The sequence below is a fragment of the Phocoena phocoena genome, chromosome 11 (genome assembly GCF_963924675.1).
Source record: "Phocoena phocoena chromosome 11, mPhoPho1.1, whole genome shotgun sequence".
Classification (NCBI taxonomy): domain Eukaryota; kingdom Metazoa; phylum Chordata; class Mammalia; order Artiodactyla; family Phocoenidae; genus Phocoena; species Phocoena phocoena.
The window spans coordinates 99,148,199-99,171,067 of record NC_089229.1 but is presented as its reverse complement, the minus strand read 5'-3'; the positions used below and the strand labels follow the sequence as shown (position 1 = coordinate 99,171,067).

Genomic DNA, 22,869 nt, shown 5'->3' with positions numbered 1-22,869 from the left:
GGGCTTTATTGAGTAGGTAGTTACAGTAGTGTTTTGGAGCTGGGGGCTGTGCACGCGGTCAGCTGGGGCCCAGGGCGGCTCTCTGCAAAGCTGGGTTCTCTGTAAAGCTGCGGCGCCAGCTCAGACAGGCAGGCAGACAGGCCAGCCGGCCTCCGCCTCCTAACTCGTCTCTCTGGCATGATTAGGGACCTTATCAGAGAAACGTCTCTCGGACACATCTGGGCACCCACTCTGCTCCAGGTGCCTCCATGCCCCCGCCCCACTCTTGACCCATAATAAGAGACCCTTTCACCAGGATTTCTTCTTGCAGGAAAGCTGACTTGGAAACGTGGGCAGGTGGGAGGCAGTGGCAGTAGGAGGGATCCTGGCAGGCTGACTCGCATATCGGGGCACCTACAGTGAGGAACCCTCGAGGGAGGGACCTGGGAGGAACTGTGCACTGCACCCCTTCCTACTGCAGGAACCAAAAGCAAGTAACAGAAGCGAACTGAACCTCCTGGTTATCGTGACCCCCTTCTGGCAGCCTCTAGATAATGATCTAAGGAGATAGATAGGTTTACATTTATAATTAGAGGATAATTAGGAACATATACACCATTTACAAGGGCCACCCTGCCCGCAGCAGGGAAGGTGGCGGGTGGCTGGGCACAGGCACAAACAGTTGGGGGCGGGGGGGCTCCTCATCTCTTTTCACCCTTGTTTTTGCTGTTCCTACCCGCAGCTCCTAGTAGGGAGGGAGGAATCAGATTCTCTTGGGGAGTGGGTGGCACGGAGACTGGTCACCAGGACCTCGCGGCTTGCAGAAGGCCCAGTGGCGGCTCTGGCGTGACACCTGCCTTGGCGTCACCAGGCCAGGTGGGCTGGAGGAGCAGACGGCCCCCGCCTGCCGTCCTGGCGCAGGGCGCCCGGAGAGCCGCCAGCTTGAGCGGTGCGGTCCTGTCTCTACCGCAGCTCGGGGATGAACTGAGCCCAGCCGACGTCGTCGGAGCCCAGCAGATCCTCCTCCAGGCCGGGGAAGCTGATGTCCAGGAGTACCTTGCTGAGGCTGTCATTCATCGTGTCCAGGACCAAGCCTTCTGTTAGGGAACGGTTGGCCGAGAGGCCGGCAACCTGCGGCTCGGAGGAGCCTGGCTTGGGGACCTCCATATCTGAGGAGGGACAGCCGCTGAAGGGGTCAGCAGTGATGTCAAAGGGCTCGGAATTGAGGAGCTCTCGGGGGGAGTCAAAGAGGGGGACGCTTTTCAGCGGGGTGGCGCTGAGATCCGCCAGCTCCAGCGAGTCCGGCAGGGGCCCAAAGGCACCCTGGGGGGTTCGTACGGGGCTGAAATCGAGCCCCCCAACTTTGGCCGGGGGCGTGAGCCTCCAGGATTCGGGGGTCACGGGGAGGGCAGATTTGCTCGGGGTGGAGGAGATGGGCAGCATCTCCTTGATGGGTGTCTTGAAAGGCCCGCCCTCCTCCTGGGAGGAGCCAAGCTGGGAGGCAGGCTGCAAGGACCCTGCTGTGGCTCGACGGGAAGTCCCGGGGCCCTCGGAGAAGAGCAGCTCCGGCTCGTCCAGACAGGGTGGCAGGAGGTGCTGTTTCCTTCGAGACCGGCTCATCTCCCTCCTCTCCCTGCGTTTGATGACAAGCAGGTCAGAGACGCAGCGGGCTGGGGACTTGGGCCCGCTGTAGGACTTCTTGGGCCTGGGGATGGGGGAGCGGGACGAATCCTCCCAGGAGGGGGACGATTCCTCCTTGACAGATGGGCAGGGTGAGGGCCACTCTTCCAGGGGCGGGCTCTCGACTTTGATGGGTCTCCCTAAGTGTGGCGTTTCCTCCCCAGGCTGCACTTCTTCCTCCTTGATGGACTGGACTGGAAGCAGAGGAGACAGCCCTTCTCCAAGGAGGAGCTTCTCCTCTTTCACTGGTCCTGCCGTGGGCAGAGGGGCGACGCCCTCGTCCGCGAGCAGCACCTGGAAGGGAAGCAGGTTAAGGTGAAAGCCAGGTCTGGAGATTCAACCAGGCAGCAGGTGGGACACAAGTTCATGACTAAGGCAAGTGACATGCGGGTACTGATCCTCTTTTGTCTTTTTAAAGTCTTCAAGACTATTACACATGAGACTAGATGATGAAGGTGGTAGCTCAATTCTGGGGGTAAGAGACAGAGCGTTTCCTGGGCTTCCCTGGTGGCGCAGTGGTTAAGAATCCGCCTGCCAATGCAGGGGACATGGGTTCGAGCCCTGGTCCGGGAAGATCCCACATGCTGCGGAGCAACTAAGCCCGTGCTCTGCAACAAGAGAAGCCACCACAATGAGAAGCCCGCGCACCGCAGTGAAGAGCAGCCCCCGCTCACCGCAACTAGAGAAAGCCCGCCCACAGCAGCAAAGACCCAATGCAGCCAAAAATAAATAAGTTAAATAGATAATAATAAAATTTAAAAAAAAAAGAGCGTTTCCTATGGTGCTGGCATAATTAGTATCCATCTGAGAGAAAATAAATGGCTGTTTCATACCATAAACAAAGACTTAAACAGAAGAATTAAAACCATACAAATCCTGAAAGAGAATCTAGGAAACTACATGTACAGTCTGAGGGGCGGGAGGTGAACTTCTTAACCGAGACTGGAAACCCAGAGGCTGTAAAAGAGAAGAGAGACATACTTGACTCCATAAAAATGTAAAATCGGGGCTTCCCCGGTGGTGCAGTGGTTGAGAGTCCGCCTGCCGATGCAAGGGACGCGGGTTCGTGCCCCGGTCCGGGAAGATCCCACGTGCCGCGGAGCGGCTGGGCCCGTGAGCCATGGCCGCTGAGCCTGCGCGTCCGGAGCCTGTGCTCCGCAACGGGAGAGGCCACAACGGTGAGAGGCCCACGTACAGAAAAAAAAAAATAAAATCTTAAAAGACAGGTTAATATTTTAATAACAGAGAAATCACAAATTATTAGCAAAACCCTATAGGAAGATGGGCCATGTCCATAAATAATCGTCTCACAGTGAAAAATTCCCAGTGACCAAACGCAGTGAGCAGGTGCTGACTTACCGATAAGCAAAGGACGATAGAATGAAACAAGGAGCTGTCCTTCATACACCACAGAGGGGCAAATATTAAAAAGACTGATAACACCCATGGCTGGCAAACATAGGTCTTGTTGGTGGATGTGTGAATTATCACAGATTTTTCTGGAAGCCAATCTTGCAATATTTAATAAACTTTAAAATAACTGTTCACTCAGCAATCTCACGTCTGGTTCTCCCACAGAAATAAAAACACTAGTAAGAAAGATACTTGCAAAGATATTTATTGCAATGTTCGCCAAAGGGCAAAAAGACCTAGAAACATAATGTGCCCGTGAAAGCAGAATGGTTGGAAAACGTACGGCAGAGCCACACCATGGAATATTATGTAGCCATTAAAAAACAATGCAGGGCTTCCCTGGTGGTGCAGTGGTCAAGAATCCGCCTGACAATGCAGGGGACACGGGTTCAAGCCCTGGTCCGGGAAGATCCCACATGCCGCGGAACAACTAAGTCCACGCGCCACAACTACTGAGCCTGCGCTCTAGAGCCTGCAAGCCACAACTACTGAGCCGGTGTACTACAACTACTGAAGCCCACGCACCTAGAGCCCGAGCTCCGCAACAAGAGAAGCCACCACCATGAGAAGCCCACGCACCGCAACGAAGAGTAGCCCCTGCTCGCCGCAACTAGAGAAAGCCCGCATGCAGCAACAAAGACCCAATGCAGCCAAAAATAAATAAATAAAATAAATAAATTAAAAAAAATGCATTAGGGAGTTCCCTGGTGGTCCAGTGGTTGAGACTCTGCGCTTCCACTGCAGGGGGCACGGGTTCTATCCCTGGTTGGGGAACTGAGATCCCACATGCTGCCTGCCACGGCCAAAAAATAAAATTAAAAAACAAAAAAACCCCTCAAAAAAGTAAAAAACAATAAATTAAAGTGATGCCAAGTGACTTGGGAGAATTTCCCTGGGGCAGAAAGTGTGTGTAGGGCCTCCCTGGTGGCGTAGTGGTTAAGAATTCGCCTGACAATGCAGGGGACACAGGTTCGAGCCCTGGTCCGGGAAGATCCCACATGCCGCGGAGCAACTAAGCCCGTGCGCCACAACTACTGAGCCTGCGCTCTAGAGCCCTCAAGCCACAACTACTGAGCCTGAGCTCTAGAGCCCGCGAGCCACAACTACTGAAGCCCACGCGCCTAGAGCCCGTGCTCTGCAACAAGAGAAGCCACTGCAATGAGAAGCCCGCGCACCACAACGAAGAGTAGCCCCCGCTCGCCGCAACTAGAGAAAGCCTGCACATAGCAGCAAAGACCCAACACAGTCAAAAATAAATTAAAAAAAAAAAAAGTGTAATACGATCCCATTTTCAACGCTGTGTGCGGTGTGTGCGTGTATAACATGGCTGTGGCGATCGGTGTATGCAGAGTATATTAAGAACATGAACAAATGGGAAAAAGCATGCTAAACTGTCAACATGGCTTATCACAGGGAGCAGGGGTGACATGGGTGAAGGTGAGGCGAGGGGAAGCAAAAAGAAGAAAAGGAGATGTGAAAGACTGCATTGAAACAAAAACAGTGTACATGCTACAATCACAGGAATGCATTTATGTAAAATTATCTATGCTGGTAGGTATACTTTTATGTATATTAAAATGATATATATATATATTTTTTGCGTTATGCGGGCCTCTCACTGTTGTGGCCTCTCCTGGTGTGGAGCACAGGCTCCGGACGCGCAGGCTCAGTGGCCATGGCTCACGGGCCCAGCCGCTCCGCAGCATGTGGGATCTTCCCGGACCGGGGCACAAATCTGTGTCCCAGGCACCGGCAGGCGGACTCTCAACCACTGCGCCACCAAGGAAGCCCTAAAATGATATTTTTTAAATTAAAAAAACAAAAGCAAAAACAGGGACTTCCCTGGCGGTCTAGTGGTTAAGGGTCCATGCTTCCACTGCAGGGGGCATGCGTCTGATCCCTGGTCCGGCAACTAAGATCCCGCATGCTGTGTGGTACGGCCAAAAAAGCCCTCAAAACCAAAAAACCAAAAACAACAGAACAGAACGAAAACAAAAAACAAAAGCAAACCCAAGGCTCTTTATCTGGAGCCCCCACTACTTCCATCTCAGGGAAAGGGGCTCAGGGGCCCTTCCTGTACTTGTTACAGGCCTGCCCCTGCTCGCAAATCCTTCTCTGCCTCACGGCATGGTCCTAACTCACCGTCCTCAGCCCTCGAGGCTAGACCACTGATGCTCAACCAGGAGCAACTCCCCCCAGGGGACATCTGACAACACCTGGAGACATTTTAATTGTCACACCAGGCGGTGCCCCGACATCTAGTGGGGAGAGACTAGGGATGCCGCTAACACCCTTCAGTGCACAGGGCAGCACCCCTCCAACCCCAACAAAGAATTATCCAGCCCTAAATGTCAGCTGTATGGAGGCTGAGAAACCCAGAGCTAGACTGGCCCATCACTATACCATTGTTACTGGGGGCCTCCAGGGCATGCCCATTACAAAGCCCTCTCCAGGGACCTCCCTGGCGATCCAGTGGTTGAGTCTTCGCGCTTCCAGCTTCCAGTGCAGCGGGTGAGGGTTCGATCCCTGGTCGGGGAGCTAAGATCCCTCAGGCTGCGTGGTGCAGCCAAAAATAAATAAATAAAAATTTAAAAAAGAAAAAAAAAGGCCCTCTCCACACCTGTTTGCTGCCCAAATCTACTTTGTAAAACCTCCTTCCCTTGGGAGCTCTTCCTGAACCGTCCCAGTCCATCTGTTATAATCACCCTTGTCTGAACTCTTATAAACTCATCAGGCATGGGTGGGCCTTCCAACATCCCTTACATCATACGGCAGGTTCCTTTTTAGCTCTTATAATGCTCTTGCATTTTCCTATGTATCGGTGCCTTGTCTACCAACTAGACGTATAAGCTTCTCAAGGGACACTTGGCAGAATCTCTAATGACTGGAGTCTCTGCTCAGAGAGAACCCGAGGCACTGACCTTGGGGGCGATGCGGACTCGCTTGCTGTGGCGGGCGAGCTCTGAGCTCATGAGTGAGGCTGCCAGGGGCAGCGGCACCTTGACCGAGGGCTGCAGCACCAGGGACTGGTTCACTGGGAACTGGATGGGCACCAGGTACGAGCTGACCCGCGGCAACAGAGGCTTCATCTTCCGCCCTGGGGGGACCGGGAGGGGTCAGGAGCAGGACCCAGCGACAGGCCCCTTCCAGGCTACGCGATCTTGGCTCTCCTTCCCTGGGCTGGGACCCCCGAGTCTGCTCCCTACAGGTGCGCCCCCCGGGACCAGGCTCCCCCATACTAACGTGCGCCCAGGGGGAGTTCGGTTTTGATGGCCACGTTCCGGCGGAGCTCAGGGTTGGGTCGTTTCTGCTGCTGTTTGGGGCAGAGAGGGGGAGAAAGAGACCGGGTCAGAGACGCAGGGGGACGAGGCAGGCGACCCCACCAGCTGCTCCGGTACCGGGCATGGAGCGAACCGACCGCCTGGCCCTGGGCAGGTGGTGGCACAGACACACGGCAGTGGGCGGTCCTACCACCTCATCCAGGTGTCCTCACCCCCGGGATGCAAAGCACGGAGCTCTATGAGGGGCAGAGAAAAGCCAGGTAGAGAAGTGAGAGCAAAGACGGCCGCCCTCCAGGCCCGTGCCATGCACCGTGGTCACCATCTTGCAGGGAGACTATGGCGGGTTCTCCTGCCATGCGCCGCACTGCTTGGGGCACCGTGATGAGCCCATGGGAGCAGGAGGAGGTGGAGGTCACGTGTCCTGAACACCCAGCAGCTCAGGTGCTCTGCGTTCAGGGCTGGCAGGCACCCAGCCACAGGCTCCCTTTCCTGCTAATGTCTTGTCCCTGTCACCGAAGCCATGCTGAGCGTGGAAAGGAGGCAAGGCCGAGCCCCGAGCGGGAGGGAAAGAATCTTACTGATTCCAAGTGCTCGGGCGATTGTGGAGACCCTGGGTCCAGTGGCTGGTGGTGGTCAGGCATCGTGGGAGAGAAACGAGACGAAGTTACCACCGGTGCATTCAAGCTGACCAGACTGGGCAAACCTATTCCTGATGGATGCCGAGGGCCACCCTCAACAACGGTCCCTCCCGGGAGGACGAGGGCAGCTAGCGGCGCCCTTGTGGGCGCTCTGAAACTCCAAAGCAGTCGCTTCTGACAAGAGATTCAGGGGGCTTCGTTTCTGCTCTCCGGCCTAAAGAAGGGCTTTTTAAAAACCAGGTTTCCCAGACTTCCTCTGTAAGAATCACCTGAGATTCTTGCTAAAAACACATATTCCTGGGCCCATCCCAGGCCTACTGAGTCAGAAGCCCCAAGAGAGGGGCCCAGGAGGCTGTATTTTAACAAGTGTTCCAGGCAGTTCTTGCCACAGGGCAACACTGCCCCAGGAGGTCCCGTTTTGGATCAGAGAGTCTCTCTGTGGCCTGGTCCAGCAGAGAAGTGTACCATCCCCTACGGGCTGGCTGGACTTTAACTCTACCCTGATCAGATGAGCTCATCCCAAGAGGACTTCTTTCCTTTTGCGATGGATCTCATGACCTCCAACACTGGCCTTATTTGGATGCTTACCTTAAACACCTGGTCCAGCGTCAAGTAGCGATTGGCACTGGGGTGGATGGTCCAGAAGGAGACCTTGCCGTTGGCAGACGTCTCGCGGACAAACATGTCGTGGAGAGAGAGGTTGTGGCGGATGGAATTCTGAAAGTAGAGGATGCCACTCATCAGCTACTTTGGCTTTGGAAACACCACCGCCGATGTCCCCCAGGGAAATCAGGCCCAGGCCTTGTGTCCTCGTAACCTTGCCTATTGGCAGCTCCTGTGACACTCCGCGTGGCACAGCTGGCAACCTGAGCCATCAACCCGTCTGCCCAGTAGGGACAGAGACTGGGGCCATTCCTGAGGTGGTGATAAAGCAGAGACCTGGACAGTTGTCAGGGGCTGGGAAAGAGGAGTGAGGCTGTGGGTGACAACCAGTAGCCAGAGAGGCGAGTGAAGAAATTATGATGCCAGGGAGCTCCCTGGTGGCCTAGTGGTTAGGATTCTGGGCTTTCACTACTGTGGCCCGGGTTCAATCCCTGGTCGGGGAACTGAGATCCCACAAGCCACGTGGCATGGCCAAAAAAAGAAAAAAAAATTATGATGCTGGGGAATTCAGTTGAGGTGAGTGTGAGGTTAATTGTCCTGCTGTGGGGAAAACAATACAAAAGCCCGTTGTCCTGGGACAGAGCATCTGTTGGGGCACCTACGCTGTGGCTCTGAGTCCCGTGTGAGCTATGGCTCCCAGGCATCTGTGTTCCCGTGAGCGGGAGGAAAAGATCCCCGCCTTCTGGAGAAGAAATGTGACTTTATAGAAGGTGAATCTTTGGATCGTGAGGCTTACAGATTTTTTTTTTCATTAATATCTTTTCACAAAGCTACTTAGTCACTCCAGCTGCTGTTCAGTGTAGCACAGAAGTGGGCTCTGTGCTGTACTGAAGAGTCTCCATCAACCCAGGGTAGCGACAGATGAAGTGGTTACAGGGCTGTTAGTGATGCTTTTGTCTGGATTCGGCAGGATTGAGTCCCAATCCAAAAGATACGGTTGTTGAAGGTTCTAGCATCCTTGGCACTTAACTGCTCCCTCCGCACCTGACACAGACTACTGCCCTTCCGTGTAGACAAACTGTTGGGCCGGACTGACCATGACTGTGGCTGTTACAGGACACGGTACCTTCCAGCCTGGCTTGGCGATGTGCTTGAAATAGGGGAAGTGGTCCTCAATCCAAGTGTAGATGTCTTTCAGGGTCATGCGCTTCCTCTCTGTACTGTTGATGGCAAATTGTATCATGGCCATGTAAGAGTAGGGTGGCCGCTCAGACACGGAGTCCGGCCAGGTTGCCGATGCTCCCAGGGGCCCCTCAACCTGAGCGTTCTGAGAAGCCAAAGGGAAAGAGAAAAGGCAATGACACGGAGAGTTCACAAGACCTCCCCCGCCCCACCCCACCCCAAAGAACATCCCCTAGAGAAACATTTTATCCCATAGAATTGTACTGGAAACAAATCATCTGAGACCACATTCCATGGAATAAAATTTTAGAGTTAGGAAGAATCTTAGAGGTGATCTAATCCAGTCTCCAAACATAGAACCACTTCTCTGCCATCAGTCATTTTTTTGAAGATATTGCCCAATAATAATTAGAAGTCCAGTCTTTGTCAGTTGAAACCTCTCAGGAAAGTCTGGGTACATGTTATGACTCTAAAAGCATCAACTGTATGTTAAAACTACACCCATTTTTCAGACCTGAGTGTCGAGGGACTTAGGTCTTAGTCTGATTTCTACTCCTGATGTGATGTGAATAAACCCACCTCCTTTCAATGTTTGTACAAGAGAAATATTCCCAAGGGTATGGGACAGACAAATGTCAGCAGGGCACACATCTGGCTAAGTCGCAGGCAAAGATCTGATCATCCATATTTTAGAAAATTGAGCTATAACTTTGTAAAGTACACAAGTTCTAAGTGAACAGCTCAGTTTTCACTTATGTACACATCCACGTAAATTTTCCCTTTTAAAAACTGTTGAGTGAAGTAAGTCAGAAAGAGAAAAATAAATACCGTATGCTAACACATATATATGGAATCTAAAAAAAAAAAGGTTCTGAAGAACCTAGGGGCAGGACAGGAATAAAGACACAGACGTAGAGAATGGACTTGAGGACACAGGGAGGGGGAAGGGGAAGCTGGGATGAAGTGAGAGAGTGGCGTGGACATATATACACTACCAAATGTAAAACAGATAGCTAGTGGGAAGCAGCCGCGTAGCACAGGGAGATCAGCTCGGTGCTTTGTGACCCCCTAGAGGGGTGGAATAGGGAGGGTGGGAGGGAGGGAGACGCAAGAAGGAGGAGATATGGGGATATACGTATATGTATAGCTGATTCACTTTGTTATAAAGCAGAAACTAACACATCATTGTACAGCAATCGTACTCCAATAAAGATGTTAAAAAAATAAAAATTATTTAAGGAAAAAATAAAAAGATAAAAAAATTAAAATTGTTGAATGATGGATTAAAGGGTATATACAAAGGGCAACCATGAAGAACAAACCCAGCCTACACAAATGGGTCAAATCAATTTTGATTGCTGGAGAGGTATTTAACATTCACAACTAACTCATTTATTTGCTATTAATTTATCTTCTAATAAAACAATCTTGTTAAAAATGCTGTATTCCTTTCATACTGTTGGGATACCTCTTTCAAGTTCAAGTGGCTTTCCAAACTGAGACCGCTTCATTATTTCCTGAATACTTACTCAATACCTACTAAGGGCACAGTACTAAACCCAGTGCTGACGGGGTACAGGGTGAGCCACAGGAGTCTGCCCTCAAGGAAATTTCACAGATAGGGGCGAGGGAGGTGCGGGGGGTGGGGGGGGGGGAAGATCCCAGGTAGAAAGGGAGCTCCAAATTATATAGAATCACACTGAGTGAGTGCTAATACCAGAACGTGGAAATTCTACTCCACAGGCCGCTTGATTTCCCTTTAGAGATTCCCTGCGCCAGCTCTGACTGCCCGAGTGAGAGACAGGACAGTTCACCTTAGCCTGACTCTGCTCCAGGTGACGATTCTCCTTCTCCTCCGCCTCTTGCTTGATGTTGCAGGAGCCCAGCCCATCGGAGGTCATCTTTCCAAGCCACTGGATGTTTGTCAAGCTGTTGTCCAGCGTGCAGCCGGCTGCCTCGCCGCCAGCTACAGGGGAAACAACCCAAGACGCCGCTTAGCTGCCTGATCCCGAGCCCAGCAGGCCCGGTGCAGCTGGCAGTTAGGGATCACCTCTGCCCTGAGGGACAGGGAACACATGCTGACTCTACCGTGGCCTCCCGGGCACTCTGCCCCATTAGGATTTCGGGAGAAATTCAGGAGCACGGTTCAAGTTGCATTTCAATCTGAGCCACACTGAGCCTTAGAGCTCAGTCAAGGCGACCTTCTCAAAGCATGACTGAGCATCTCAACAAAGAAAGTCACTTCTCCTCCTCGTGCTTTCTCCTTCATTAAGATGGAGAAAGATTCCTATTTCCTTATGTGGTCAATGCAGGGGATAACTAGAAACGATAAACAAATCCTTTTCCAATGTAAAGAAGGGAGTAGAAATGCTAAATTACATTGCAACCCCTTTGACAGTGCCCAAAGGATCCGGGTCAAGGTTTTAGGATGAAGAAAGGCAAGACTTTCCCCCGGTTCGGGCAGACGCCTGTGTGTCCTAGGCATCAGTGTGGCGGACTGCAGTCCTCACCACCAGAGAGGGAAGGCTAGCTCCTCAGCCCTTTGCCTTACAGACCACATACCACAGTGCTCCCATCTCTGCCCGGGAAGGGCTCCAGGTGGTCTAGGAAGATTCACGTCCTTGGATGCAGACTTTGGTCCCAGGGTCTCGGTGATCACTTCTGTCCTCTTGGGATCGCTGCTGGCTTGGGCTTGAGGCTGGGGTCCTGGAGGGCGAGCGGGGGCTCCGCCGCAGCTGATGAGGATGAATTTTTTGGGCCCGCTGCTGCCACTCTCCTTTCCTTTGGCAGTCAGCGCTGTGATGATGCTCTGGACGTTGGCATTCTTGGGGACGGCCACCACTTGCGTGTTGGGCATGGTCGGGTGGTTAATCATCTTGATCCCGGCTGGAAACTTGCAGGGGTTGGACTCGGCCACCTCCTTGGAGGCCTGCGGTTGAGCAGGCTCTTGTTGGGCAGGGGGCCTCTTAGGCTCCTCTTCTGATGTGTCACCTGGGGCATTCTGAACAGGAAGGGGCAGCTTCCGTCTTTTGAGAATCAGTGGCCGACGGGGGCTGGTTTTCATTATGAATCTGTGCTTTCACTCTCCATTGAGAATGACAAGCATGGATCCTGGAAAGTACAAGGGGCAGCAGGAGGTCAGAGGTTGATTAGGCCGAGAAGGAGGTTCTGTCAGGGAGGGGTCTTCCTCATCACATGACCAGGAGCACAAGCCCACAGGCCCAGGTGAATACTCCTTGGGGCTCTGTAAAGACCACAGACAATAAGGAGATGAGTTCTACTGACGAAAGTTAAAACTGAAGCAAACAGAAGAAATTCAAAGGAGGAAAGTGGGATTAGGTTGGCTGTAGGTCAACATAGTCAAAGCTCTAGGAGCTTAAGAATGTTTTGGGAATTCCCTGGCGGTCCAGTGGTTAGGACTTGGTGCTTTCACTGCCGAGGGTGAGGGTTCAATCCCTGGTCAGGGAACTAAGATGCCACATGCCACACGGTGTGGCCAAAAAAGAATGTTTAGCTACAGAAATAAATAGGGAAGCTACAAAAATGTGGAAATGTCTCTTATTTCCTACTGTAACACAGATCCCTTGCAATGACTATTGGGACGGGAATGCTGGAATAGGACATTCTGACAAGACTCTGATCCCATAATCCATTCTAGCGTAGACCACATATTTTTTATACCAACTTACTTTATAAACTAAAGGATCTGAGCCCACAAAATCAGAGGAAAAAGGCAGATTGTACCATTATTGTCACACCACTGAAGAAATCATCTTCCAGCTCACAAGACCTCAGATAAGGGGGAAGCTGCTCTACTCAAGGCCCAGGGTAACGCTAAGGGGTGACATCATTTCACAGGCTATTATCCTTGCCTTTCTTAAAAAAAAAAAATACATTTTTCTTTTACAGTTTGCAAACTATTTATATAGTGACATTTTAGTACTTGCATGCGCTTATCCATATTTTGACTTTCTAAGCATGTGACTGTATCGCTTAATTTCTCTTCCAGAACCAAGACTGTTATCCCTGTCTTCTGACTAACAGACTGTGCTATCTTCAGTGTGCTAAGGTGGTGTTGTAGTGTTAAGGAAAACTGTTTTATCTTTTAAAAGTTGTGTTTTTTGATTTTAACAGATCCGTGGAATACTCTACCATTGTGTAAAGTTGTGAAATTCTACTGAGAGGTACTCTGAGCGACAGAGGAATGGGCTGTCCCTTTTTTAGGATATCTGCCTTCTCCCTAAAACTGACTGTCACACTCGCCTGACATTTGCCATCTGCTTAGAATCCACAGACCCTCTCCACTCTGCCTCCTTTTCCTGTATATCTAGGTTTCCTCTACCTTCAAATCTCAGTTTTACTTCCACCTCCTATCTCTTCCGGCCTCCCTCCCTCCACCCATCAATCAGTAGATACTAGTATTCGCTCCCCACCCGCAAAAGATAACTTCCTGGTCTAAAGCTTAATTTTCCCTTCTACTCTGACCTGCCTCTTGCTACCACTGCCAACACTTTCTAGCCCGGAGACTTCCGGAGCGGCTCCCGGGACTCACCCACATCCAGACCAGGGCTAGGCTGCGAGGGTCTCCGGAACCCGGAGGAGGGTCCTGGGAAAGGGCGGAGTGGAGGCCTAGAGGTGAGAGCAACGGGGTTCAGGGGAGTGTGCGAGCAGGTCGGCCTCGGCTCCCAGCGCAGTAAGCTCAGAGGGACCCCAGCCGCCGTCTGCCGGCGCAAGCGGGCCGCCCCTCCTCCCGGGGGAAGGCCGGGGGCGCTCAGCGGGAGAGGTGAGGAGGGCCGGGAGGCTGGATGCAGCAGCGCCGCGCACCGTCGCCAGCCCCGTCCGGAGCCAGTCCTCCGCGTACTCCCGGCCCCGGCCTCTCGCACGCCGCCCACTCACCTCGCTTGCACCGCCGGACACGCCGGCTCCGGGCGGCTCCGCGCTGCTCCCACCGGCAGGCCGGGTAGCGACCCCGGCTGCGGGGCGGGGAATCCCGGGATCCCGGGAGGGAGGGGGGGGTCCCGGGCCGGGGCCGGGGCCGGGGGTGGGGTCCCGCTCTGAGGCTTTCAGTTTGTTCCGCTGTTTGAAATTGGCGCCGGCGGAGCGTTGAGGTCACGTGACGGGCGTGGCCAATCAGCGCCGGCCCTGTCTCCGCGTTCAGCCGGGACGCCGCCGCCGGCGGCGGCGGGCGGGTGGGCCCTCCCTGGCTGTTGAGGCGGGCGGGGCGGCGGCGGGAAGGGCAGGTGAGACAGCCCGACCGGGCGATTGAGGCGGACGGAACGGCTGGCGAGGCAGCCCAGCCGGGCGGGTGAGGCGGGCGGAACGGCGGCCTCGTTGGGCGGGTGAGGCGGGCGGAGCAGCGTGCGAGCCGGGCGGGCTGGTCTGCGGCGGGTGAGGCAGACAGAGCGGCGTGCGGGCCTGGCGGGCGGGCGGGCGGCTCGGCGGCGGGTGAGGCGGACGAGGCGGGCGGCTCGTGGGGAGAGCGCAGGAGGGCGGCGGGGCGCGGGGGACCCCAGGGACAGTGGGGACCCCGGGCCGCCCCGCCCGGCTGCGCTGCGCCCGCCGCCCCGGGCTCTTACCCCCTCGCTGGGGGCACTGTCCTCCGTTGACCTCCGACCAGCGACCGTCGCGGGCCCCCGAGCGGCCTGAGAGCTCCTGGAGCGCAGTTACGACCTCGTTCAGGTTCCCTCCTGAAAAATTATTCGCACACGGTGAACCCCGCCTCCACCCTGAATCTTCGAGTTTTGATCTCCTCCCGCCCCCCGCAGTCTTTTCTGTGTAGTAAAGGACTTTATCTACTAACTTAGTCAACACGTTTAGTTGAGCACCTACCATGTGCCAGGCCGCGCTGGGATGCAGTGGAAGACGGGGTCTTTCTCCTGCGCTTACGGTCTGATGGGAGCAGAGAGGGGCTCAGACAGATTCGCAGCGAATTGCTTATTTAATCAAGTGGAGAATTACAGCTGCGAAGTGATAACTTAGAGCTCAGGGATAACTTTTGAGTATGTAAATAAGGGGATCTTGCCTTATGGTAGGTGAGAAAGGCATTTCCTTAATCTTTGGCTGCGTTGGGGCATTTTCTCTAGCTGGAGCGAGCAAGGGCTACGGAGTCTCCGGTTTGGTGCGGGAGCTTCTCATTGCCGTGGCTTCTCTTGTTGCGGAGCGCGGGCTCTAGGCGCATGGGCTCAGTAGCAGTGGCTTGCGGTCTCTAGAGCCAGGCTCAGTAGTTGTGGCGCACGGGCTTATAGCTGCTCCGCGGCATGTGGGCTCTTCCCCGACCAGGGCTCGAACCCATGTCTCCTGCATTGGCAGACGGATTCTTAACCACTGCGCCACCGGGGAAGTCCCAAGAGAAGGGCATTTCTGATGAACTAAAGCTTCGTCTGAGATCTGAGGCCTTTATGCAAACACGGGAGGGAGCCCTTCCAAGCCAAGGGAATAAGGTGTGCAGGGCCAAGCCGCAGGACGAAGCGTGGGCGGTACAAAGGCTGAAGAATATCTGAGGGGTTTGAGCTAAGAGACCTGCACTGGAGTGTGTGTGAGATGAAGCTGGAACCAGAGCCACAGGACCTCAGCCACCACTAGGAGTTTGGTCCTTACCCAAAACTCAAAAATTTTAAGCAGGAGTGTGAGTCAAGATCAGATTTGCAATTTAAAAAGGTCCCCCTGCAGGGGGTGCCAGAGGTTAGGGTAGACCAGTTAGGCTATTGCATTACCCCTGGGTCAGAACTGTTGGGACTTGAAGGGTGGTGGAGAGAGAGGGAAAGAGGGGTAGGGTAAGATTATTATTTTTTACAAAGGAGGAATGCTTTTATCAAATTTTGAGTTGAATAAGTCCCCAAAATTGCCACTGATTCTGATTCCACATTTAATACTGAACTGTCACTAAAACCCACAAATCTGTTTTTTTCCCCAAAGTATAATTGACATAACACATTATGTTAGTATCAGATGTACAATATAATGATTACCTATTTACACCTCAAAATGATCACAGTAAGTCTAGTTACCATCTGTCACCATACAGAGTGACAAAAAACTTTTTTTTCTTGTGATGAGAACTTTTAAGATTCTCTTGGCAACTTTCAAATTTGAAATACAATATTGACTATAGTGACCACACTGTACATTACATCCCATGACGTATTTATTTCATAACTGGAAGTTTGTACCTCTTGACTCCCTTCATCCATTTTGCACCCTCCCCACAACTGCCCTCCTCGAGAGAGGGGTATTTTTTTTTTTTTTTTTTTTTTTTTTTTGCCGTACGCGGGCCTCTCACTGTTGTGGCCTCTCCCGTTGTGGAGCACAGGCTCCGGACGCACAGGCTCAGTGGCCATGGCTCACGGGCCCAGCCGCTCCACGGCATGTGGGATCTTCCTGGACCGGGGCACGAACCTGCGTCCCCTGCATCGGCAGGCGACTCTCAACCACTGCGCCACCAGGGAAGCCCGAGAGAGGGGTATTTTTGAAGACATGTTTAAGAGGTAGGATTGACAGGGCTTGATGTTGGGTTGGATGGTAGAGGGAAAAGGTAAATGTCAAGGTTTTTGGTGGCACAGCTGGATGAATGATGATACCATTCCCTGAGCAAGGGCCCTGGAAGATGATCACTTTTACGGAGGGGGGTGCAGGGGAAACGAGCATGAATTCGGGAGTACATGCTTTGAGTTTGAGGTGCATTTGAGACATCTGGTTGCTATTGCGTAGGCAGTGGAATATTTGGGTCCTGAGTGTGGAGAATTCTAAGCCAAATATAGAAATGCTTGACTCGTGTACTTCCAGGTGGTTATTGACATGTCAGCAGACGATTGCCTGGGAAAGGCGTGTGGAGTGAGGAAGGCTCCAAAGCCCAGCCAGAGGGAGAGGCCACAGTAGCAAAAGGGACTGACCTCTAGTTACAGCAGAAAGGAAGAGGATGGATGCAGATGTACTGAGGTTTGTGAGCTCGCCTTCTGGAAGATGAGAGTGTTTCCTTTGATGGCTCCTGTGTTCTTTGTGAAGTAGGAAGTAAGGCGGTTGGTTTGGAGAGAAGAAGAGTTCCGAAGTTTTAAGACAGTGGGAAAGTTTTAAGATAACCTTTGTGCAAAATGAGTTGATCAAGGACACAGTAGGACTGCTGAACAATGTGGTGTCCCCAAGAGGCTGGGGACTTTGAGCAAGGCGTGAACTTCGGCACTTCTCCCTGGAGCGGTTGTTACCACTGTCATCTCCCCGCTGGGCTCCTGCAAGAGCCTTCCCCCTCGCTTCTCTGCCTCCTTTCTCTGTCCCCCCTCTTCCCAACCCACCTTTCCTACAAAGCACCTAGAGCTATCTTTGAAAAGTATAAATCGGACTGTGTTACTTCCCTGTCCAGAGCCCTGCGGTGACTTCCTCTTGCACTAAGCCTAATTCAGCCCAGTCCTTACCCTTGCGTTAACGCTGTGTCACGTGAACTGGCTTCACCTCCTACCACTCTCCAGTTCAGCCATGCTGACCCTACTGCTGCTTGAACAAGTCAGACACATTCCCATCTTGTGGTCTTTGCACTTAACTGTTCTCTCAGTCTGGAACATTCTTTCTCACATCTTTCTCTTGTCTGCTTGTTCTCCTTTCTTCATTCAGGTCTTTGCTCAAATATCATTTTTCAGATAGGCCTTCCCCGACGACCCTGTCTAAAGTAGCACTGGGTCAGCTCAACCCCTTACGCTGTTTCACTTTTCTCTGTACCTCTAATCACTTCCCAACTAGATGTAAGCGCCATGAGGTCAGGGATTTAATTTTGTAATCTGCTATATATTTCTAGCACCCGTAACAGTGCCCAGAACACAGTGGGCACTCAGTAAATATTTGCTGAATGAATGAATGAACAAATGGATGTATTCATTACCTGTGTTCTCCCTAAAATGTTTGTTCCTTGAGGGTAGAGACTTCGTCCTGATTTCTCTTTACATGTATCTCTACTGCCCAGTGACATAAATCAGAGTATGTTGCTTTGCTGTTGTTGACTGAATGAAGGAATCATGTTGTATAATGGAACCAGTCTGCCCTGCTGTGTGCCTCTCCCTCCAGCATGCCCGGTGGCACCACCCGTTCACCTCACGACTCAAACTTCCGTCCCACCAACCCACTGACAGAACCCTTATTAAAACTGATCTGGGGGCTAGACCCCCTGGACGCGTTCTCAGACTTGTTATTCCTTTGTGGGTCCTGTTGGCCCTGCCTCTGCCTCCCGCCTCCCACCTCTGCTGACACTGCCCAGGTTCCGGCTTCACTGGTTCTCAGGCAACACAGTTACCTTCTAACTGGTCCCCCTGCTTCCAGGGCACTTGATCTCGCCTTTCACACTGTTGCCTGAATGACCTGTCTAAAAGACAAAAGCAAACAAAAACCAAGTATGGCACCTAGGAGACAACTGAAAATTTGAACCCTGAATATTTGATATTTACTATTTAAGGAATTTACACATATAAATATATATTAATGTATATTATATAAATATGTATATTTATATATGTTAGTTGTGTTACTAGGAATGATATCATGACTGGGAACATAGGATTTTCAAAATAATAAAGGGGTAGGGGAAGTGGATAGGGTGTGGATGGGATGTGATCGGTCGTGGGTTGATGGTTGTAGCTGGGTGATGGGCACGTGGGAGCTCATTATATTATTAACTTTTTTATTGTATGTTCGAAATTATCTGGGGTAAAAGTTAAAAAGAAAAATCCAAGTGTGATCATATCCGTCCGCTGGAAAATCTTCAGTGACTACTTAGGCCAAAGTCCAAACTCAGATGGTCTGCCTGGTTTTCTGCCCTGAGCCTGACACCACGTCGCTCCTCAGGTCTTGCCTTTTGTCTTTTCATGCCTGCGTCCAGCTCCGTGGAGTCTGAGTGCCCCTTCCTGTCTCTGCCTTGGTGTGTGCTGCTGCTCAGCCTGGAACGCCCGCCCCCCTCCCCCCGCCCCGCCTTTGGCTTTTCCTAGCCCTTCTATACCTAGATCAGGTATCACCCTCCCCAGAAGGCCCCCCCTGGGCGGAGTGCAAGGGAGCACTGCTCTCATTATTGTAATTGTCCGTCTCCCTCTGCTAGACTCTCAGCTCTTTGAAGACAGGGGCAGTCTGTGTCTCTGCAAGCGCTTGGCACCCAGTAAATGATCATGGGATAAGTGGTTGGTTATTCCTCTTTAAACTCCCAGCACCCAGCATGGTGCTTAACACGTGCTCGATAAGTGTTCATTGAACGAATGTTGTTGAGTGTGGAACTACTGTGTATTGCCTTGGTGGTGTAGGTGTAGGAAGCTGGTGTAGGTACCACCCCACAATCTTGGGGTAGGGCTGCTGGCTGCTAGCAGAATCGGCTGGCAGAGTGTGAGGAAGAGCTGGGGAATCAGCGGATTGTTTTCTCCCAGCTTTTGTTTCCTCTCCACAGGCATGGGTTGGAAGTGGAGTCTCTCCCTGGACCTGACCACAACCAGCATCATGCAGTTACTCACTGCTCTACCCTCACCTATTGATGCCTCCCAGGAAAAAACGCCGCCAAATTTCCCAGAAACCCCAGCTGCTATTCTGCCAACAACCACTGGAGGGCCCCAAACACTGCTATGGGTCTCCCCAGCTTCCTATCACCCACACTAGACAGGTGCCCAGCAAGCCCGTTGACGACAGCACCATCACTTCCTGGGTAGGCCATGGGATTCTTGCCTTGACTTTTCCTCTGCCAGGCTTCTCACACTGCCATGTGGAGACTCGTGGGCGCAGGGACAAGGAGGTGGTGTACTCCTGTCTGTCCTCAGCCATGTTCTCTGGTTTATCTTTTTTCCTGAGTTCAGACTGAGGTGTGAGTTGATTGGAATTGGAGTCTTTCCCGCGCCCCACATTCCTCTGTAAGAGTTCAGTATAAAAGTTTCACTATCCAGTAGCTGGGTGAGAAAGCCAGAGAAATGTCAGAACGAGTAAAAAATGAGATTGTTCCCTGAGCTTCCCGTGAGACGTGGAGTTTTTAGCTAAGTACTCTATTTACTGTTTAAATGACCAAACGTTGAAGAAGAATCCTCAGAAATGGCATATGTTCTATTTTGACAGTTTAAAAGCCCTGGGAAGAGAACACAGCTACCGCATGTCAGGGAAGTAGTGTAGCAAAAGAGCCAGACAAAAGCCTAAGAGAGCTTAATAAGTGTGCTTTGCCCACGATTGCTGGGGAGAACCAGAGCCCTGGCTTCAGGACTGGGGAAGAAACATACATGTTAGAACCCTGTTGATGAGGAGGAATGAACACGTGAACATGTATCGAGTCCTCACTATGTGCCACGCCCCCTGCTATTTGCTTTCCGTGCCTGGTCTCACTCCCCGTTCTTTCCTTCAGCCCTTCGTCCTTCACTGGGGGCTTCTTGGTGCCAGGTGCTCTGCTAGGGCTGGGGATCGATGGTGAATAAGACTGCTGGGCCCGCTCTCAGAGTTGAAACATAGACAGTTAAGCGTGTTGCAGCCGTATGGTATGATGAAGCGAAAGAGGCATTGTCCCCGTTCTTGCACAGGAGGGAACTGAAAGCCAGGGAGATTGAGTAAATTGCCCAAAGCCCGTATCCCTTGGATACTGTTATCCAAATAGACAGCTGCTTCTGTTTTGTGTCCATTGCTGTTATGGGCCCCCATTTAGGATTCTGGTCATGGGATGCAGTTTCCTTAGGTTTGTATTTGGTAGTTGGCGCTCTTCACTTTTTTTTTTTTTTTTTCTTTTGGAATCCTTAGGTATCACCTCAGTTTGATACAACAGCAGAAAGCTGGTTCCCGGTCAACAGGAAACGTCATTGCCGAGACCAGGCAAGGTGTTCAAGTCGACAGTCTACCAGCTCCAAGTTTCCACACCTAACATTTGAGAGTCCACAGTCTTCTGCCAGTTCAGCCAGACCTGGGATCCCCCTAATCAGGGACTGTCCCGGTCAACCAGAAAAGGACATTTCTGGAAGGCCCTTGGTTCCCATGCTCAGCCCCCAAAGCTGCGGGGAGCTGTCAGCACATGCACTTCAGAACTTCCCTTATGTGTTCATTCCACCGGGTATCCAGAGCCCAGAGTCCTCAGGGCAGGGAGGGCCCATTCCCTCGGTGCAGAGGGAAAACAGCCTTCCCAGCTGCTCCCTTCACACAAGCACGCCCAAGAGCCCAGAGCCCGGGCCTGTTCTGGTTAAAGACACTCCTGAGGAGAAGTACGGGATAAAGGTCACATGGAGGAGGCGAGGACACCTGTTCACTTACCTCAGGGAGAGGGGGAAGCTGAGCAGAAACCAGTTCCTTGTGAAAAACTGACTGGGTTTCTCGGACATCCGTGGTCTCAAGAAATTGATTGCTGGAGTCAAAAGGGAATTGAATTCCCAGATTTGCTTTTTAAAATATCTTGTGTCATAAACAGTTTTAGTGTCATAAACAGTTCACTTCGTATTTTCCTTGTATTAGCTGTTTAAAATTTTTAAATATCTTGTAACTGTTTAAAAAGCCTGTGAATAAATAAATGGCTGCAGAAAGTTTTTAGAGAACCCTGCTTCTGTCACTAATGCAGCAGTACTGCCCCCTCTACAAATGGTCTTTCTCAACTGTTCCCTTTAACCACTGCTTATTCATCCTTTTAAACACCTCATTCAAACTAATTCATTCCACATGTCTGAGTACCGACTCAGTGACCGCTTCCTCTGTGACCAGATGCACGGAAAAACTCGAAGCAAACTGTGACTTTTTGTAGTTGAGCTGCTGTCTCTGCAATCTTGGCTTATCTGCTGAGAGGGCTGGATGAAGAAAGGGCAGCAAGCCTGTTTTAATGAGTCAGTGGGACCAAGGGAGATAAAGGGGACATAGGTTACTTAGGGTTACTATGTTTTGAATTTTTGTTTCCAACTGTAGTAATCTGTAAATATTAAATAGGGTGGGAAAACGATTTCTTGTAACTGTTTAAAATGTATGTAAATAAATGTATAATCTTTTCAAATACTACTTTTTATTGGAATTCATGTAGAAGGACTGCCTGGTCAACAAAATGTCTCAATTTTCCTTCCACCCGTACAAGTAGCATCTCATTCAACTCCATTCCGTCAGCCTTCAGAACCTAGTCTGTGTCGGGTCCAGCCCGAGCTAGACAAGCAGGGATTATTTTAAAGATGGGGATTTGAAACACAGATAACCGTGTTCGGGGTCACACAGTGAGTGGAGGCTGACCAGAGAAAGCAGTGCTCGGCTCTCCTAGCTTGTGCCAAATTTTCTGCCTTTTAGAGGCTCAAAACCAGTGTGGGGACAACTTTGGCCTCGGAATGGAACGCCGTAAAGTCAACACGCGATGAGTTTTGACAGGATGTTCTGTAGGGACTGTAATGCTGCATATAAGTTGGGGACAAGATTTACTGGATCCGACAGCGGATCTCTTTATGGGATACTGATGCTCGAAGACGGCCGGTAGGCTGCCGAGGGCGGTAGACGGAAAAGATCGTCAGGCGGGTGTGCAGGACAGGTCCGGGGACGCCCTAAAAGCTTGGGCTGGACTAGCGAAGGGGGCGCAGACGCACTTGGTTGGGAAGGGCTGCCGGGCGAGCAAGTGTGGTTCCGGGAAGTCCTCGGGGTCAGGAGGGGGCGGCCCCCATGAAGCGCCCTGGGAGGCCTCCGGGTATGGACCGCTGGGTGAGGGCAGCCTGGGCGCGCGGCGGTTACTGGGGGCTGGGCGGCTCCTCCAACCCAGCTGCGCGTAGCAACCAGCCCGCAGCAACCCGTCCGTAGCAACCCTCCCGCGGCGCCGCCACCGCCCCTAGCAACCCACCCGCGGGGTCGGTGGGGAGCAGCGGGCGCGCGGACCAATGGATGCGGAGCGGCGGGAGCGCGATGGCCAATGGGCGGCGGCGACAGTGCGAAGTGCTGTTGCGGGGCTGGGTCGCTGCGCCAGGCTAGCCCCCAGCGGCCGCCGCGCGGGTGTGGACGAGGTCGCTGCTCTCGGGGCAGCGGGATGGAGGCGTCGCGCCGCCGCCCGGCGCCCCGCGGGGACAGGTCAGGAGCGGTGGCGACGAGCGGAGGCTGAAGGGGGCCGTGGCGGTCCGGGCTGGGAGCCGAGGGGAGTGCGGGAGGCTGGGCGGCGGGAGACG

At 52.4% G+C, this 22,869-nt stretch overlaps 3 protein-coding genes across 11 annotated transcripts in view; 2 read left to right on the top strand and 1 right to left on the bottom strand.

Annotated features, from left to right (window-relative positions):
- Positions 1-935: 935 nt before the first annotated feature.
- Positions 936-11,872, bottom strand: FOXM1 (forkhead box M1). 8 transcript variants are annotated; one of them, XM_065886592.1, is made up of 8 exons: positions 11,339-11,840; positions 10,591-10,742; positions 8,721-8,912; positions 7,580-7,708; positions 6,932-6,976; positions 6,316-6,385; positions 5,994-6,169; positions 943-1,953 (listed from the first exon to the last, which is right to left on the bottom strand). In XM_065886592.1, exons 1-8 carry the CDS (start codon positions 11,838-11,840, stop codon positions 943-945), a joined length of 2,277 nt encoding a protein of 758 aa, XP_065742664.1. The 8 variants fall into 8 exon arrangements, with proteins under 8 accessions (XP_065742666.1, XP_065742664.1, XP_065742665.1 ...); XM_065886593.1 differs by having other exon boundaries at positions 11,342-11,840; XM_065886600.1 differs by having other exon boundaries at positions 8,721-8,921; positions 11,339-11,790.
- A 7,396-nt stretch (positions 11,873-19,268) lies between these two features.
- Positions 19,269-21,058, top strand: RHNO1 (RAD9-HUS1-RAD1 interacting nuclear orphan 1). Of its 2 annotated transcripts, none has more exons than XM_065888277.1 (2): positions 19,269-19,394; positions 20,504-21,058. In XM_065888277.1, the coding sequence occupies exons 1-2, from the start codon at positions 19,269-19,271 to the stop codon at positions 21,056-21,058; spliced, it is 681 nt and encodes a 226-aa protein (XP_065744349.1). The 2 variants fall into 2 exon arrangements, with proteins under 2 accessions (XP_065744349.1, XP_065744348.1); XM_065888276.1 differs by having other exon boundaries at positions 19,269-19,436.
- Positions 21,059-22,733: 1,675 nt separating this feature from the next.
- Positions 22,734-22,869, top strand: part of TULP3 (TUB like protein 3) — a 41,360-nt gene continuing 41,224 nt past the window's right edge. Inside the window, 1 exon segment of the mRNA XM_065887553.1 lies at positions 22,734-22,819. Coding sequence (XP_065743625.1) covers positions 22,734-22,819 — 86 coding nt within the window.

Bases quoted from the DNA above. Each gene is read 5' to 3' on its own strand.
- RHNO1 (XM_065888276.1), top strand. From the start codon at position 19,269: ATGCCTCCCAGGAAAAAACGCCGCCAAATTTCCCAGAAACCCCAGCTG. The intron at 19,437-20,503 runs GTAGGCCATGGG...TGGAATCCTTAG, and splicing joins ACAGCACCATCACTTCCTGG to GTATCACCTCAGTTTGATAC.
- FOXM1 (XM_065886592.1), bottom strand. From the start codon at position 11,840: ATGAAAACCAGCCCCCGTCGGCCACTGATTCTCAAAAGACGGAAGCTG. The intron at 10,743-11,338 runs GTATGTGGTCTG...TTTCCCCTGTAG, and splicing joins GCAGAGATGGGAGCACTGTG to CTGGCGGCGAGGCAGCCGGC. The intron at 7,709-8,720 runs GTACCGTGTCCT...CTCTACTTTCAG, and splicing joins TCGCCAAGCCAGGCTGGAAG to AATTCCATCCGCCACAACCT.